We start from the raw sequence: 18,710 nt of genomic DNA, 5'->3' as shown, positions 1-18,710 counted from the left end.
CAGTCCAATGTTAGCGCACATTTCCGATGTTTTGGGGTCACAGGAGCTGTACGGTGCACGTGCAAAACAGGGCCTGCGATCCCACTCACAGATGCCCCACAAGCCATATTTTGGAGGCAGAGTGAGAGCTTGGCTGGGCACAGTTCTCAGAAACAGGGGCATGTCATCCCCGTTTTCCGGGATGGACGAGGCCAGTCTGCGCCAGTGACAGACCTGGCTTCACAAGTGACCATCCCATCTCTTCCATATACATCAGACTGTGCCAGTCCATCTCACCCCATGTACATCAGACTGTGCAAGCCCCTCTACAATATACATCATACTGTGCCAGCCCATCTCTCCCCATGTACATCATACTGTGCCAGCCCTTCTCTCCCCATGTACATCATACTGTGCCAGCCCATCTCTCCCCATGTACATCATACTGTGCCAGCCCATCTCTCCCCATGTACATCATACTGTGCCAGCCCATCTCTCCCCTTGTACATCACACTGTGCCAGCCCATCTCTCCCTATATACATCACACTGTGCCAGCCCATCTCTCCCCTTGTGTACACTGTGCCAGCCCATCTCTCCCTATATACATCACACTGTGCCAGCCCATCTCTCCCTATATACATCACACTGTGCCAGCCCATCTCTCCCCTTGTACATCACACTGTGCCAGCCCATCTCTCCCTATGTACATTATACTGTGCCAGCCCATCTCTCCCTATGTACATTATACTGTGCCAGCTCATCTCTCCCCATATATAACACACTGTGCCAGCCCATCTCTCCAGGTGTACATCATACTGTAACAGACAAATCTCAGGTGCACAACTCCAAATTATTAATAATATATATAAATGCATTCAATAGAGGTTTTTAGCATAATCTTGGCCAAGCTTATGGGCCTACCCACCATATCCAGGTAACCTCTTTCGGGTAGGTCCCTAACATACTAGGGTTCAAATCCAGAGCGCAGGACCCCCCAAGAACTACCCCAGCCAAGCCACCCAGGGCACCAGCATAGTAAGAAAAGTGCAGTGTAAAGAGACTATCTCAATTAGTCTCATCAGGTAGCACCTCCCATTATATATAGTCAGGTTGTGCAGTCCAGAAATCTTTCCCACGTACATCATACTGTGCCAGCCCATCTCTCCCCATATACATCATACTATGCCAGCCCATCTCTCCCTATGTACATCATACTGTGCCAGCCCATCTCTCCCTATGTACATCATACTGTGCCAGCCCATCTCTCCCCATATACATCATACTGTGCCAGCCCATCTCTCCCTATGTACATCATACTGTGCCAGCCCATCACTCCCTATGTACATCACACTGTGCCAGCCCATCTCTCCCTATGTACATCATACTGTGCCAGCCCATCTCTCCCCATATACATCATACTGTGCCAGCCCATCTCTCCCTATGTACATCATACTGTGCCAGCCCATCTCTCCCTATGTACATCATACTGTGCCAGCCCATCTCTCCCTATGTACATCATACTGTGCCAGCCCATCTCTCCCTATGTACATCATACTGTGCCAGCCCATCTCTCCCCATATACATCATACTGTGCCAGCCCATCTCTCCCCATGTACATCATACTGTGCCAGCCCATCTCTCCCTATGTACATCATACTGTGCCAGCCCATCTCTCCCCGTGTACATCAAACTGTGCCAGCCCATCTCTACCTTGTACATCACACTGTGCCAGCCCATCTTTCCCCATATACATCATACTATGCCAGGCCATCTCTCCCTATGTACATCATACTGTGCCAGCCCATCTCTCCCTATGTACATCATACTGTGCCAGCCCATCTCTACCTTGTACATCACACTGTGCCAGCCCATCTTTCCCCATATACATCATACTATGCCAGCCCATCTCTCCCCATGTACATCATACTGTGCCAGCCCATCTCTCCCTATGTACATCATACTGTGCCAGCCCATCTCTCCCCATATACATCATACTGTGCCAGCCCATCTCTCCCCATATACATCATACTGTGCCAGCCCATCTCTCCCCATATACATCATACTGTGCCAGCCCATCTCTCCCCATATACATCATACTGTGCCAGCCCATCTCTCCCCATATACAATATACTGTGCCAGCCCATCTATTCCATATACATCATACTGTGCCAGCCCATCTCTCCCCATGTACATCACACTGTGCCAGACCATCTCTCCCCATGTACATCATACTGTGCCAGCCCATCTCTCCCCATATACATCATACTGTGCCAGCCCATCTCTCCCTATGTACATCATACTGTGCCAGCCCATCTTTCCCCATATACATCATACTGTGCCAGCCCATCTCTCCCCATATACATCATACTGTGCCAGCCCATCTCTCCCCATATACATCATACTGTGCCAGCCCATCTCTCCCCATATACATCATACTGTGCCAGCCCATCTCTCCCTATGTACATCATACTGTGCCAGCCCATCTTTCCCCATATACATCATACTGTGCCAGCCCATCTCTCCCCATATACATCATACTGTGCCAGCCCATCTCTCCCTATGTACATCATACTGTGCCAGCCCATCACTCCCCGTGTACATCAAACTGTGCCAGCCCATCTCTACCTTGTACATCATACTGTGCCAGCCCATGTCTCCCCATATACATCATACTGTGCCAGCCACTCTCTCCCTACAGATGTGCCCAGCTAGTTTGTCGCTTCATACAGCCATGTAGCGTGCCATGCATATCGCGCCACACAGAAGCCTTGAGTCGCGCCACACAGAATATTTCATAACGGAACGTAGCGTAGCACTGGAAAAAAGTCATATAGTGTAATACAACTTATTGTCCACCAGGTGTCACTTTTCCTAAACTACACAGTGCATGCGTCACATTTCCAATGCATTTTCTGTATCATCGCCCGATGATTGATTGACTGACAGAAGCTGTGATTGGGTACACTATAGTATAGCATTTTGGTCATGGAATCAGTGTAGAAGAATGTGTAATAAAGTATTAAATAATAACAGTACAGTATGTGTGTGAGTCCTGTACTGTTAAAGAAAAAAAAATATATATTTTTGTCTCATGGGCTCAGACAGGTGTCACAGGCATGAACAGCTTTCAATGAGACATGATGACTGGGTACTGGGTAGCACGAGTGTCTTTTATGCAACTTTTTACCTTCAAATGCATCTGAATCATATAGCGAATCGAATTGATAGCACAAGCAGCTTCTGCTGATTAAATTGATATGCAGCATGCCTATATACTGTGAGCCAGTTCGGGTGTATCTGCACGCGAAACATTACGTTACACTAATAGCGACAATAACACTTTAACGTAGTGATTTGCTTGCAGATACACCCGTACTGGCTCACAGAACATAGGCATTCTACATATCATTTTCATCACCTGAAGCTGCTTGTGCTAATAAGACACATAAAGGCTAAAAAGATGCATAAAAGACGCTCGGCGCTACAGAGTCACACAGCAATCCTGCACTACGTTTGGATCAAGTTGCAGCGCACGGAGGATAGATGCATGTGGAATCGTCTCTATTACTGTGCTGCAATGTACCTGTCCCCAAAAGTGACCCTACAGTAAATGCATATCAGAGTCCCAGCCATACAGTAGCCAACATTGACCAGAAGACACACTCTAAGCATTACATAATGACAGAGCAAATGAAGCTCAGATATTTTAAAGAACTCTATTGAACATCTCTCCCTATGTACATTCAACTGTGCCAGCCCATCTCTCCACATATACATCATACTGTGCCAGCCCATCTCTCCCCATGTACATCATATTGTGCCAGCCCATCTCTCCCCAGGTACTTCATACTGTGCCAGCCCATCTCTCCCCATATACATCATACTTCAGTCTGGCTTCCGTTCCCAGCACTCCACAGAGACAGCACTGACTAAGGTAGTAAATGATTTGGTCACTGCCAAGGCTAAAGGCCATTACTCACTTCTAATTCTTCTAGATCTCTCTGCTGCTTTTGACACTGTTGACCACTCTCTTCTCGTACAAACATTACAATCCCTAGGTCTTAAGGACACAGCCCTTTCTTGGTTCTCTTCCTACCTATCTGATCGCTCTTTTTCTGTTCGTTTTTCTGATTCTGCCTCCTCTTCGCTACCTCTATCAGTTGGAGTACCGCAAGGCTCTGTCTTAGGTCCTTTGCTATTCTCAATCTATACCACCTCTCTTGGCAAACTAATCCGCTCTTTTGGATTTCAGTACCATCTGTATGCGGATGATACCCAAATCTACCTATCCTCTCCAGATTTATCACCATCTGTATTGGTCCGTGTCACTGAATGTATTTCTGCCATTTCATCTTGGATGTCATCTCGCTACCTGAAACTTAATATTTCTAAAACAGAATTAATTATATTTCCACCGGCCAATAACAGTTACCAATCTGATCTCTTTATCACTGTTGATAACTCAACAATCCACCCCACCCCACAAGCTCGCTGCCTTGGTGTCATCCTTGATTCTGAATTGTCCTTTGTTCCCCACATTCAATCTGTCTCAAAATCATGTTACATACATCTAAAAAACATATACAAAATTCGACCATATCTCACACAAGACACTGCAAAAACTCTAATCCATGCACTCATTATTTCCCGCATTGACTATTGCAATAGTCTCCTTACTGGTCTTCCCAAAAACAGGCTATCGCCATTACATTCCATTATGAATGCAGCTGCGAGGCTTATCTTCCTTGCCAAACGTTCATCATCTGCTGCCCCGCTCTGTCAGTCCCTCCATTGGTTGCCAGTTTTCTACCGTATTCAATACAAAATACTGTTACTTACACATAAGTCCATTAACCGAATTACACCAACATACATCTCTTCACTCATCTCAAAATATCTCCCAACCCGACCTCTCCGCTCAGCACAAGAACTGCCTCTCTCATCCCCACGCATTACTTGCTCCCATTTACGGTTACAGGACTTTCTTCGGGCTGCACCTACTCTATGGAATGCCTTACCACACACAATAAGACTTACCTCTACTCTTCAATCCTTCAAGCGTTCCCTGAAAACTCACCTCTTCAGACAAGCTTATCAGATTCCAGAACCGACCACATAACCTTCATAGCTTCCATGTCTTATCACATCCCCTCTCACAGTCCATACATAACCTCACATATTGTCTTTCTCTCACATACTCCTGACATTTTGCCGACATTCCTATGTGACTGGATCAAGCAGCCCACCAAGAAACTCTGCATTCTGGCCAGACCAAATTGCAATATATATAGCACCTATCCTTGTGTATCAATGCCTGTTTCCCTATAGATTGTAAGCTTGCAAGCAGGGCCCTCTTACCTCTATGTCTGTCTGTTATTACCCTGTTTTGTTCTATCAATGTTTCCAATTGTAAAGCGCAACGGAATATGCTGCGCTATATAAGAAACTGTAAATAAATAAAATAAAATAAATACTGTGCCAGCCCATCTCTCCTCATATACATCATACTGTGCCAGCCCCTCTCTCCCCATATACAATATACTGTGCCAGCCCATCTCTCCCCATATACATCATACTGTGCCAGCCCCTCTCTCCCCATGTACATCATAGTGTGCCAGCCCATCTCTCCCCATATACATCATACTGTGCCAGCCCCTCTCTCCCTATATACATCATACTGTGCCAGCCCATCTCTCCCCATATACATCATACTGTGCCAGCCCATCTCTCCCCATATACATCATACTGTGCCAGCCCCTCTCTCCCCATGTATATCATACTGTGCCAGCAAATCTATTCCATATACGTCATACTGTGCCAGCCCATCTCTCCCCATATACATCATACTGTGCCAGCCCATCTCTCCCCATGTACATCACACTGTGCCAGCCCATCTCTCCCCATGTACATCATACTGTGCCAGCCCATCTCTCCCCATGTACATCATACTGTGCCAGCCCATCTCTCCCCATGTACATCATACTGTGCCAGTCCATCTCTCCCCATATACAATATACTGTGCCAGCAAATCTATTCCATATACATCATACTGTGCCAGCCCATCTCTCCCCATATACATCATACTGTGCCAGCCCATCTCTCCCATATACATCATACTGTGCCAGCCCATCTCTCCCATATACATCATACTGTGCCAGCCCATCTCTCCCCATATACAATATACTGTGCCAGCCCATCTCTCCCCATATATATCATACTGTGCCAGCCCATCTCTCCCCATATACATCATAGTGTGCCAGCCCATCTCTCCCTATGTACATCATACTGTGCCAGCCCCTCTCTCCCCATGTACATCATAGTGTGCCAGCCCATCTCTCCCCATATATATCATACTGTGCCAGCCCATCTCTCCCCATATACATCATAGTGTGCCAGCCCATCTCTCCCTATGTACATCATACTGTGCCAGCCCATCTCTTCCCATATACATCATACTGTGCCAGCCCATCTCTCCCCATATACATCATACTGTGGAAGCCCATCTCTCCCTGTGTAAATCATACTGTGCCAGCCCATCTCTCCCTATGTACATCATACTGTGCCAGCCCATCTCTCCCTATGTACATCATACTGTGGAAGCCCATCTCTCCCCATATACATCATACTGTCCCAGCCCATCTCTCCCAGTGTACATCACACTGTGCCAGCCCATCTCTCCCCATATACATCAGTGTGCCAGCCCTTCTCTCCGTGTATAATACTGTGCCAGCCCATTTCTCATTTTGTACATCATACTGTGCCAGTCCATCACTCCCTGTGTACATTATACTGTGTTAGACCACCCCATCCCCATATATCACACTGTACCAGCCCATCTCTCCCCATATATCACACTGTGCCAGCTAATCTCTCCCTGTGTACACACTGTGCCAGGTGCCTATCTCCATTTACATCATACAATATCGACCTGTCTCTCCCTGTGTACATTATACTGTGCCAGCTTGTCTCACCCAATAATATACTATCCTCTAAATATAATAATCCTCACATCATGTGCCAGTCTTGTTAGCTTATTACCAGCTGTGTCAGTCTTGTTGGCTTATTACCAGATATACCAGTCTCGTTGGCTTATTACCAGCTGGGCCAGTCTTGTTAGCTTATTACCAGCTGGGCCAGTCTTGTTAGCTTATTACCAGCTGGGCCAGTCTTGTTAGCTTATTACCAGCTGTGCCAGTCTTGTTGGCCTATTACCAGCTGGACCAGTCTTGTTGGCTTATTACCAGATGTGCCAGTCTTGTTGGCTTATTACCAGATGTGCCAGTCTTGTTGGCTTTCTACCAGATGTGCCAGTCTTGTTGGCTTTCTACCAGATGTGCCAGTCTTGTTGGCTTTCTGCCAGATGTGCCAGTCTTGTTGGCTTATTACCAGATGTGCCAGTCTTGTTGGCTTTCTACCAGATGTGCCAGTCTTGTTGGCTTATTACCAGATGTGCCAGTCTTGTTGGCTTTCTACCAGATGTGCCAGTCTTGTTGGCTTTCTACCAGATGTGCCAGTCTTGTTGGCTTTCTACCAGATGTGCCAGTTTTGTTGGCTTATTACCAGCTTTGCCTGTCATGCATTTCGCCAGCTATTTGGCCCCTAGAACCTGTCAGCCCCTCACTGCTCCGTGCGCGTACGATTGCTGCAGACATTCCTGCAGGGGTTTTCGGCTGGTTGGAGGTCATTGGGACACCTCTCAGGTTCCCGATCAGACACAATTGCTGGGTGTTTTACTGGCTGGGATACTTTACAGCTGAAATGTAGCCTCTCCCCAGTGTGTATCCGCTGGTGTCGCACAAGGTTGTGTTTTTTGTAGAAGCTGCCTCCACACACCAGACAGGGGAAGGGTCGATGGCCGCTGTGGATACCTTTATGCCGCTCTAGGTTGGGCTTCTGAATGAAACTGTCCCCACAAACATTGCATCGGAAAGGGCGTTCCCCTGTGTGTATTTTTTGGTGGCGGCTCAAGAATTGTCTGCTCTTAAATCCTTTCCCACAGACAGCACAAGTATAGGGTCTATCTCCCGGGACCCCGCTGTGGGATTTCTGATGTGCCTGCAGGTGAGGCTGTGCCACAAAGCTTTTCCGGCACTGATCGCAGGAGAATGGCTTTCCGCCAACCCCACAGCTGCCACCACCATTTTGGTGAGCACGCTGGTGTGTAAGCAGATGTGAGCGACATGCGAATCCTTTCCCGCACTCCGCACAGCTGTACGGCCGCTCTGCACTGTGAGCCAATTCCTGGTGCCGCAGCAGCGCCTTGCGCTGGGCAAAACTTTGCTGACATTGGTCACAAGGAAATGGGGTCTCACCGGTGTGTCTGCGTCGATGAGTCACCAGATGTTGTTTCCGGCTGAAGCTCTTATCGCAGTCAGCACACGTAAAAGGCCTTTCTCCGGTATGTACGCGGCAGTGTGTGATCAGATCAGCCTTGCGGTTAAAGCTTTTACCACATCGTTCACAAGCGAACGGTCGCTCTCCGGTGTGCAAGCGCTGATGAGTCTGGTAGTTTCCTTTATGGTTGAATTTGATACCACAGTGTTCACAGGAGAAGAGTTTTTCTCCAGTATGTATTCGCTTGTGACCGACCAGGTGGTGGCGGTAGTGGAATCTCTTTCCGCACACCTCACAGGGGTATGGACGCTCTCCGCGGTGCGTGCGCTGGTGGCTGGTCAGGTGTGACTTACGAATGAAGCTCCGATGACAGTCTGAACACGAGTAAGGTCTTTCCACAGATATTTGCGACACTTGCTGGGAATCATTGGTAATCAGGTCTGTGAGGAAGATGTGGTGAGAGGACAAACGGGCGTCAGATGTGACCCGGAAATCTGTGCCTGCAAAAAGACCAAACAGAATGTTAATATCACTATAAGAATGAAGAAGAGATAAAATGACCTACAGGACTGAAGTCTGAGGATTTAAATATAATGTGTTAAAGATAAATTAATATATCGGTGAAACAAAGAAATCTAAATTGTTTATAAAATGTTTTCCCTATGTGAGATGTGATAATAATACACTGAGACTAGCGTTCCCATGTTACTGCATTACTTGTTATAGGACTATCCCTGTATTCCCATAGAGACACATTGTACAATAGGATGTGACATGTGATAACAATACACTGAGACTAGCGTTCCCATGTTACTACATTACTTGTTATAGGACTATCCCTGTATTCCCATAGAGACACATTGTACAATAGGATGTGACATGTGATAACAATACACTGAGACTAGCGTTCCCATGTTACTACACTACTTGTTATAGGACTATCCCTGTATTCCCATAGAGACACATTGTACAATAGGATGTGACATGTGATAATAATACACTGAGACTAGCGTTCCCATGTTACTACATTACTTGTTATAGGACTATCCCTGTATTCCCATAGAGACACATTGTACAATAGGATGTGACATGTGATAATAATACACTGAGACTAGCGTTCCCATGTTACTACACTACTTGTTATAGGACTATCCCTGTATTCCCATAGAGACACATTGTACAATAGGATGTGACATGTGATAATAATACACTGAGACTAGCGTTCCCATGTTACTACATTACTTGTTATAGGACTATCCCTGTATTCCCATAGAGACACATTGTACAATAGGATGTGACATGTGATAATAATACACTGAGACTAGCGTTCCCATGTTACTACATTACCTGTTATAGGACTATCCCTGTATTCCCATAGAGACACATTGTACAATAGGATGTGACATGTGATAATAATACACTGAGACTAGCGTTCCCATGTTACTACATTACCTGTTATAGGACTATCCCTGTATTCCCATAGAGACACATTGTACAATAGGATGTGACATGTGATAATAATACACTGAGACTAGCGTTCCCATGTTACTACATTACTTGTTATAGGACTATCCCTGTATTCCCATAGAGACACATTGTACAATAGGATGTGACATGTGATAATAATACACTGAGACTAGCGTTCCCTTGTTACTACATTACTTGTTATAGGACTATCCCTGTATTCCCATAGAGACACATTGTACAATAGGATGTGACATGTGATAACAATACACTGAGACTAGCGTTCCCATGTTACTACATTACCTCTTATAGGAATATCCCTGTATTCCCATAGAGACACATTGTACAATAGGATGTGACATGTGATAATAATACACTGAGACTAGCGTTCCCATGTTACTACATTACCTGTTATAGGACTATCCCTGTATTCCCATAGAGACACATTGTACAATAGGATGTGACATGTGATAATAATACACTGAGACTAGCGTTCCCATGTTACTACATTACTTGTTATAGGACTATCCCTGTATTCCCATAGAGACACATTGTACAATAGGATGTGACATGTGATAACAATACACTGAGACTAGCGTTCCCATGTTACTACATTACTTGTTATAGGACTATCCCTGTATTCCCATAGAGACACATTGTACAATAGGATGTGACATGTGATAATAATACACTGAGACTAGCGTTCCCATGTTACTACATTACTTGTTATAGGACTATCCCTGTATTCCCATAGAGACACATTGTACAATAGGATGTGACATGTGATAATAATACACTGAGACTAGCGTTCCCATGTTACTACATTACTTGTTATAGGACTATCCCTGTATTCCCATAGAGACACATTGTACAATAGGATGTGACATGTGATAATAATACACTGAGACTAGCGTTCCCATGTTACTACATTACTTGTTATAGGACTATCCCTGTATTCCCATAGAGACATTGTACAATAGGATGTGACATGTGATAATAATACACTGAGACTAGCGTTCCCATGTTACTACATTACCTCTTATAGGAATATCCCTGTATTCCCATAGAGACACATTGTACAATAGGATGTGACATGTGATAACAATACACTGAGACTAGCGTTCCCATGTTACTACATTACTTGTTATAGGACTATCCCTGTATTCCCATAGAGACACATTGTACAATAGGATGTGACATGTGATAATAATACACTGAGACTAGCGTTCCCATGTTACTACATTACTTGTTATAGGACTATCCCTGTATTCCCATAGAGACACATTGTACAATAGGATGTGACATGTGATAATAATACACTGAGACTAGCGTTCCCATGTTACTACATTACCTGTTATAGGACTATCCCTGTATTCCCATAGAGACACATTGTACAATAGGATGTGACATGTGATAATAATACACTGAGACTAGCGTTCCCATGTTACTACATTACTTGTTATAGGACTATCCCTGTATTCCCATAGAGACACATTGTACAATAGGATGTGACATGTGATAACAATACACTTAGACTAGCGTTCCCATGTTACTACATTACTTGTTATAGGACTATCCCTGTATTCCCATAGGTAACAATGAGGGTATGTGTGTGTCACATTATACAGTAAGGGATGATGTGTGATATGTATATGTGCTGTACACAGGTAACAATGAGGGTATGTGTGTGTCACATTATACAGTAAGGGATGATGTGTGATATGTATATGTGCTGTACACAGGTAACAATGAGGGTATGTGTGTGTCACATTATACAGTTGGGGATGATGTGTTGTATAGGGGACAATGCACTCTCCTTACTGTATATGACATGAGGAGATACCTGGGGAACATGGAGGATAATGTGTTCTTTGCCATTTCTCAGCAATATAGCTGTACTCCGTCAGGACAGATGGTGGGGCAGAGCCTGTGCTGTCCTCCTCTTTTTCTTCTTTTATAACAATATTAAACACAGGTTTATCTGATGAAGGAGAAAATAATAAGAATAATGAGTCCAGCTAAGTGACAATTTACTTTCCCCTATCCGTCTCCATCATATAAAGCATTTTACAATTTGCCATCCACTACACAGTCACCCTCCATCGCTCTCACACGCCCCGTCACCCTCCATCGCACTCACACGCCCCGTCACCCTCCATCGCTCTCACGCGCCTCGTCACGCTCTCACGCGCCCCGTCACCCTCCATCGCTCTCACGTGCCCCGTCGCCCTCCATCGCTCTCACGCGCCCCGTCGCCCTCCATCGCTCTCGCGTCCCGTCGCCCTCCATTGCTCTCACGCGCCCCGTCACCCTCCATCGCTCTCACGCGCCCCGTCACCCTCCATCGCTCTCACGCGCCCCGTCGCCCTCCATCGCTCTCACGCGCCCCGTCGCCCTCCATCGCTCTCACGCGCCCCGTCGCCCTCCATCGCTCTCACGCGCCCCGTCGCCCTCCATCGCTCTCACGCGCCCCGTTGCCCTCCATCGCTCTCACGCGCCCCGTCGCCCTCCATCGCTCTCACGCGCCCCGTCGCCCTCCATCGCTCTCACGCGCCCCGTCGCCCTCCATCGCTCTCACGCGCCCCGTCGCCCTCCATCGCTCTCACGCGCCCCGTCGCCCTCCATCGCTCTCACGCGCCCCGTCGCCCTCCATCGCTCTCACGCGCCCCGTCGCCCTCCATCACTCTCACGCGCCCCGTCGCCCTCCATCGCTCTCACGCGCCCCGTCGCCCTCCATCGCTCTCACGCGCCCCGTCACCCTCCATCGCTTTCACGCGCCCCGTCACCCTCCATCGCTCTCACGCGCCCAGTCACCCTCCATCGCTCTCACGCGCCCCGTCTCCCTCCATCGCTCTCACCCTTCCCGACTCCCTCCATCGCTCTCACCCTTCCCGACTCCCTCCATCGCTCTCACACTCCCCGACTCCCTCCATCGCTCACACTCCCCGACTCCCTCCATCGTTCTCATCCTCCCCGACTCCCTCCATCGCTCTCACACGCCCCGTCACCCTCTATCGCTCTCACACGCCCCGTCATCCTCCATCGCTCTCACACTCCCCGACTCCCTCCATCGTTCTCACACTCCCCATATCCCTCCATCGTTCTCAACCTCCCAGACTCCCTCCATCGCTTTCACCCTCCCCATCTCCTTCCATCGCTCTCACCCTCCCCATCTCCTTCCATCGCTCTCACACTCCCCAACTCCTTCCATCGTTCTCACACTCCCCATATCCCTCCATCGTTCTCACCCACCCAGACTCCCTCCATCGCTCTCACACTCCCCATCTCCTTCCATCGCTCTCACACTCCCCAACTCCTTCCATCGTTCTCACACTCCCCATATCCCTCCATCGTTCTCACACTCCCCATATCCCTCCATTGCTCTCACTCTCCCAGACTCCCTCCTTCGTTCTCATACTCCCAGACTCCCTCCATCGCTCTCACCCTCCCCGACTCCCTCCATCGCTCTCACCCTCCCCGACTCCCTCCATCGCTCACACTCCCCGACTCCCTCCATCGCTCACACTCCCCGACTACCTCCATCGTTCTCACACTCCCCATCTCCTTCCATCGCTCTCACTCCCCAACTCCTTCCATCATTCTCACCCTCCCCATCTCCTTCCATCGCTCTCACACTCCCCATAGCCCTCCATTGCTCTCACCCTCCCAGACTCCCTCCTTCGTTCTCATACTCCCCGACTCCCTCCATCGTTCTCACCCTCCCAGACTCCCTCCATCGCTCTCACACTCCCCATATCCCTCCATCGCTCTCACACCCCCCATATCCCTCCATCGCTCTCACACTCCCCATATCCCTCCATCGCTCTCACACTCCCCATATCCCTCCATCGCTCTCACACTCCCCATATCCCTCCATTGCTCTCACCCTCCCAGACTCCCTCCTTCGCTCTCACCCTCCCCGACTTCCTCCATCGCTCTCACCCTCGACTCCCTCCATCGCTTTCACCCTCCCAGACTCCCTCCATCACTCTCACCCTCCCAGACTCCCTCCATCGCTCTCACCCTCCCAGACTCCCTCCATTCGTCTAACACTTCCCGACTCCCTCCATCCCTTTCATGATCCCCATCACCCTCCATCGCCCTCACACTCCCCGGCTCCCTCCATTGCTCTCACCCTCCCCGACTCCTTCCATCGCTCTCACACTCCCCGAGTCCTTCCATCGCCCTCACACTCCCCGGCTCCCTCCATCGCTCTCACCCTCTCCGAGTCCTTCCATCGCTTTCACCCTCCCCATCACCCTCCATCGTTTTCACACCCCATCACCCTCCATCGTTCTCACCCTTCCCGACTTCCTCCATCGCTCTCACACTCCCCATCTCCCTCCATCGCTCTCACACTCCCCATCTCCCTCCATCGCTTTCACACTCCCCATCTCCCTCCATCGCTTTCACACTCCCCATCTCCGTCCATCGCTCTCACACTCCCCGACTCCCTCCATCGCTCTCACCCTCACCGACTCCCTCCATCGCTCTCACCCTCCCTGAGTCCTTCCATCGCTCTCACCCTCCTCTTCTCCCTCCATCGATCTCACACTCCCCATCACCCTCCATCGTTCTCACCCTTCCCGACTCCCTCCATCGTTCTCACCCTCCCCGACTCCCTCCATCGCTCTCACAATCCCCGACTCCCTCCATCGCTCTCACACTCCCCATATCCCTCCATCGCTCTCACACTCCCCATATCCCTCCATCGCTCTCACACTCCCCATCTCCTTCCATCGCTCTCACATTCCCCAACTCCCACCTTCGTTCTCCAATGCCTAATCTCCCACTACAGTGTTCTCCCCAGAAAATTTTTCCAGCCGGGTGGCATCAAGTAGCCACCGGATGGGGCCTTCGCAATAATAAAATATTTTAAACTTTGACCTTATGATTTCAAATAACATTTTATATATTAATTCTCCTCTTCTTATTAGAGGCCCAGTCGTCGGAATATGAAAAAGCTGCAAAGTCTGTAGGATCTGGTCCTTTTTATACATCTCTCAGATACTGTCCCCACTTGCAGGCTCCCAAAGTGCTGGGTGGTGCTCCCGCAAAAAACAGCCTGGGGAGAACATTGCTTCATTACTCCCACATCCATCTTGCTCACCGTCATAAGATTCCTGAGGTATCTTCTCTGTCTTCAGGTATTGTGACATCTGTTTTGATTCCAAGTTTGACCAGTTGACTTTTTTAATTAGGAGACCTGTGGAGAACAGCAGAGAAATTAAACTGATAACGTAATGCTCCATTAGCACCATACAAATGTTTATGCCTAAACATTAATATAATTGTGTTTATATATTAACCTATTGCATAACGCAGTTATTAGTGAATTAGCCTGCAGTACAAACACCTCCCTGTACAGTGTGTTCTATCCAACACCATAACCAAAGGAATAAGACCAGCACCAATACACTTGCAGAAGTAGTGACCAACAGTTTGCAACCAGTTGAGATTTTGAATAGGGTAAAATGTGTCCTGATCGCAACGAATAAGACGCATCTTAAAGGTAAAAAAAAAACTCACACGTTATGTTTAATGCGCTTTGTAGAGCACGGACGTAAGACTTATGTGGACACATCTGTACTTCTAATTGTAACACTGACAGCTTTCCATATCTCTCTATACTCCCCATCATGGTCCTCTCTCCCCTGTAACACTGACAGCTTTCCATATCTCTCTATACTCCCCATCATGGTCCTCTCTCCCCTGTAACACTGACAGCTTTCCATATCTCTCTATACTCCCCATCATAGTCCTCTCTCCCCTGTAACACTGACAGCTTTCCATATCTCTCTATACTCCCCACCATGGTCCTCTCTATATCTCTCTATACTCCCCATCATGGTCCTCTCTCCCCTGTAACACTGACAGCTTTCCATATCTCTCTATACTCCCCATCATAGTCCTCTCTCCCCTGTAACACTGACAGCTTTCCATATCTCTCTATACTCCCCATCATGGTCCTCTCTCCCCTGTAACACTGACAGCTTTCCATATCTCTCTATACTCCCCACCATGGTCCTCTCTATATCTCTCTATACTCCCCATCATGGTCCTCTCTCCCCTGTAACACTGACAGCTTTCCATATCTCTCTAAACTCCCCATCATGGTCCTCTCTCCCCTGTAACACTGACAGCTTTCCATATCTCTCTATACTCCCCATCATGGTCCTCTCTTCCCTGTAACACTGACAGCTTTCCATATCTCTCTATACTCCCCACCATGGTCCTCTCTATATCTCTCTATACTCCCCATCATGGTCCTCTCTCCCCTGTAACACTGACAGCTTTCCATATCTCTCTAAACTCCCCATCATGGTCCTCTCTCCCCTGTAACAATGACAGCTTTCCATATCTCTCTAAACTCCCCATCATGGTCCTCTCTCCCCTGTAACAATGACAGTTTTCCATATTTCTCTATACTCCTCATCATGGTCCTCTCTCCCCTGTAACACTGACAGCTTTCCATATCTCTCTATACTGCCCATCATGGTCCTCTCTCCCCTGTAACACTGACAGCTTTCCATATCTCTCTATACTCCCCATCATGGTCCTCTCTCCCCTGTAACACTGACAGCTTTCCATATCTCTCTATACTCCCCACCATGGTCCTCTCTCCCCTGTAACACTGACAGCTTTCCATATCTCTCTATACTCCTCATCATGGTCCTCTCACCCCTGTAACACTGACAGCTTTCCATATCTCTCTATACTCCCCATCATGGTCCTCTCTCCCCTGTAACACTGACAGCTTTCCATATCTCTCTATACTCCCCATCATGGTCCTCTCTCCCCTGTAACACTGACAGCTTTCCATATCTCTCTATACTCCCCACCATGGTCCTCTCTATATCTCTCTATACTCCCCATCATGGTCCTCTCTCCCCTGTAACACTGACAGCTTTCCATATCTCTCTATACTCCCCATCATAGTCCTCTCTCCCCTGTAACACTGACAGCTTTCCATATCTCTCTATACTCCCCATCATGGTCCTCTCTCCCCTGTAACACTGACAGCTTTCCATATCTCTCTATACTTCCCATTATGGTCCTCTCTCCCCTGTAACACTGACAGCTTTCCATATCTCTCTATACTCCTCATCATGGTCCTCTCACCCCTGTAACACTGACAGCTTTCCATATCTCTCTATACTCCCCATCATGGTCCTCTCTCCCCTGTAACACTGACAGCTTTCCATATCTCTCTATACTCCCCAACATGGTCCTCTCTCCCCTGTAACACTGACAGCTTTCCATATCTCTCTATACTCCCCATCATGGTCCTCTCTCCCCTGTAACACTGACAGCTTTCCATATCTCTCTATACTCCCCACCATGGTCCTCTCTATATCTCTCTATACTCCCCATCATGGTCCTCTCTCCCCTGTAACACTGACAGCTTTCCATATCTCTCTAAACTCCCCATCATGGTCCTCTCTCCCCTGTAACACTGACAGCTTTCCATATCTCTCTATACTCCCCATCATGGTCCTCTCTTCCCTGTAACACTGACAGCTTTCCATATCTCTCTATACTCCCCACCATGGTCCTCTCTATATCTCTCTATACTCCCCATCATGGTCCTCTCTCCCCTGTAACACTGACAGCTTTCCATATCTCTCTAAACTCCCCATCATGGTCCTCTCTCCCCTGTAACAATGACAGCTTTCCATATCTCTCTAAACTCCCCATCATGGTCCTCTCTCCCCTGTAACAATGACAGTTTTCCATATTTCTCTATACTCCTCATCATGGTCCTCTCTCCCCTGTAACACTGACAGCTTTCCATATCTCTCTATACTGCCCATCATGGTCCTCTCTCCCCTGTAACACTGACAGCTTTCCATATCTCTCTATACTCCCCATCATGGTCCTCTCTCCCCTGTAACACTGACAGCTTTCCATATCTCTCTATACTTCCCATCATGGTCCTCTCTCCCCTGTAACACTGACAGCTTTCCATATCTCTCTATACTCCTCATCATGGTCCTCTCACCCCTGTAACACTGACAGCTTTCCATATCTCTCTATACTCCCCATCATGGTCCTCTCTCCCCTGTAACACTGACAGCTTTCCATATCTCTCTATACTCCCCATCATGGTCCTCTCTCCCCTGTAACACTGACAGCTTTCCATATCTCTCTATACTCCCCACCATGGTCCTCTCTATATCTCTCTATACTCCCCATCATGGTCCTCTCTCCCCTGTAACACTGACAGCTTTCCATATCTCTCTATACTCCCCATCATAGTCCTCTCTCCCCTGTAACACTGACAGCTTTCCATATCTCTCTATACTCCCCATCATGGTCCTCTCTCCCCTGTAACACTGACAGCTTTCCATATCTCTCTATACTTCCCATCATGGTCCTCTCTCCCCTGTAACACTGACAGCTTTCCATATCTCTCTATACTCCTCATCATGGTCCTCTCACCCCTGTAACACTGACAGCTTTCCATATCTCTCTATACTCCCCATCATGGTCCTCTCTCCCCTGTAACACTGACAGCTTTCCATATCTCTCTATACTCCCCATCATGGTCCTCTCTCCCCTGTAACACTGACAGCTTTCCATATCTCTCTATACTCCTCATCATGGTCCTCTCACCCCTGTAACACTGACAGCTTTCCATATCTCTCTATACTCCCCATCATGGTCCTCTCTCCCCTGTAACACTGACAGCTTTCCATATCTCTCTATACTCCCCACCATGGTCCTCTCTCCCCTGTAACACTGACAGCTTTCCATATCTCTCTATACTCCCCACCATGGTCCTCTCTATATCTCTCTATACTCCCCATCATGGTCCTCTCTCCCCTGTAACACTGACAGCTTTCCATATCTCTCTATACTCCCCATCATGGTCCTCTCTCCCCTGTAACACTGACAGCTTTCCATATCTCTCTATACTCCCCATCATAGT

General features: G+C 47.8%; 1 protein-coding gene across 2 annotated transcripts in view; it reads right to left on the bottom strand.

The window, feature by feature from the left end:
• LOC148431061 (uncharacterized) overlaps window positions 1-18,710 on the bottom strand; it is a 118,997-nt gene that overhangs the window by 21,002 nt on the left and 79,285 nt on the right. The window contains exons 3-5 of one of the 2 annotated variants that reach the window (XR_015877274.1): window positions 14,889-14,984; window positions 11,622-11,759; window positions 6,990-8,814 (exon numbers count right to left, since the gene is read on the bottom strand). Coding sequence is in view for 1 of the 2 variants with exons in the window: in XM_088466381.1 (XP_088322507.1) it covers window positions 7,598-8,814; window positions 11,622-11,759; window positions 14,889-14,984 (1,451 nt within the window). In the remaining variant the exon portion in view is untranslated. Of the gene's footprint in view, window positions 1-5,747; window positions 8,815-11,621; window positions 11,760-14,888; window positions 14,985-18,710 lie in introns of those variants that run through there. The other variant, XM_088466381.1, reaches the window with a different exon arrangement.

Source organism: Taudactylus pleione, unplaced genomic scaffold, assembly GCF_031769625.1.
Source record: "Taudactylus pleione unplaced genomic scaffold, aTauple2 ptg002994l, whole genome shotgun sequence".
Taxonomy (NCBI): Eukaryota; Metazoa; Chordata; class Amphibia; order Anura; family Myobatrachidae; genus Taudactylus; species Taudactylus pleione.
Note: the sequence above shows the minus strand (reverse complement) of the source record. Positions and strands in the feature narration are given on the sequence as shown.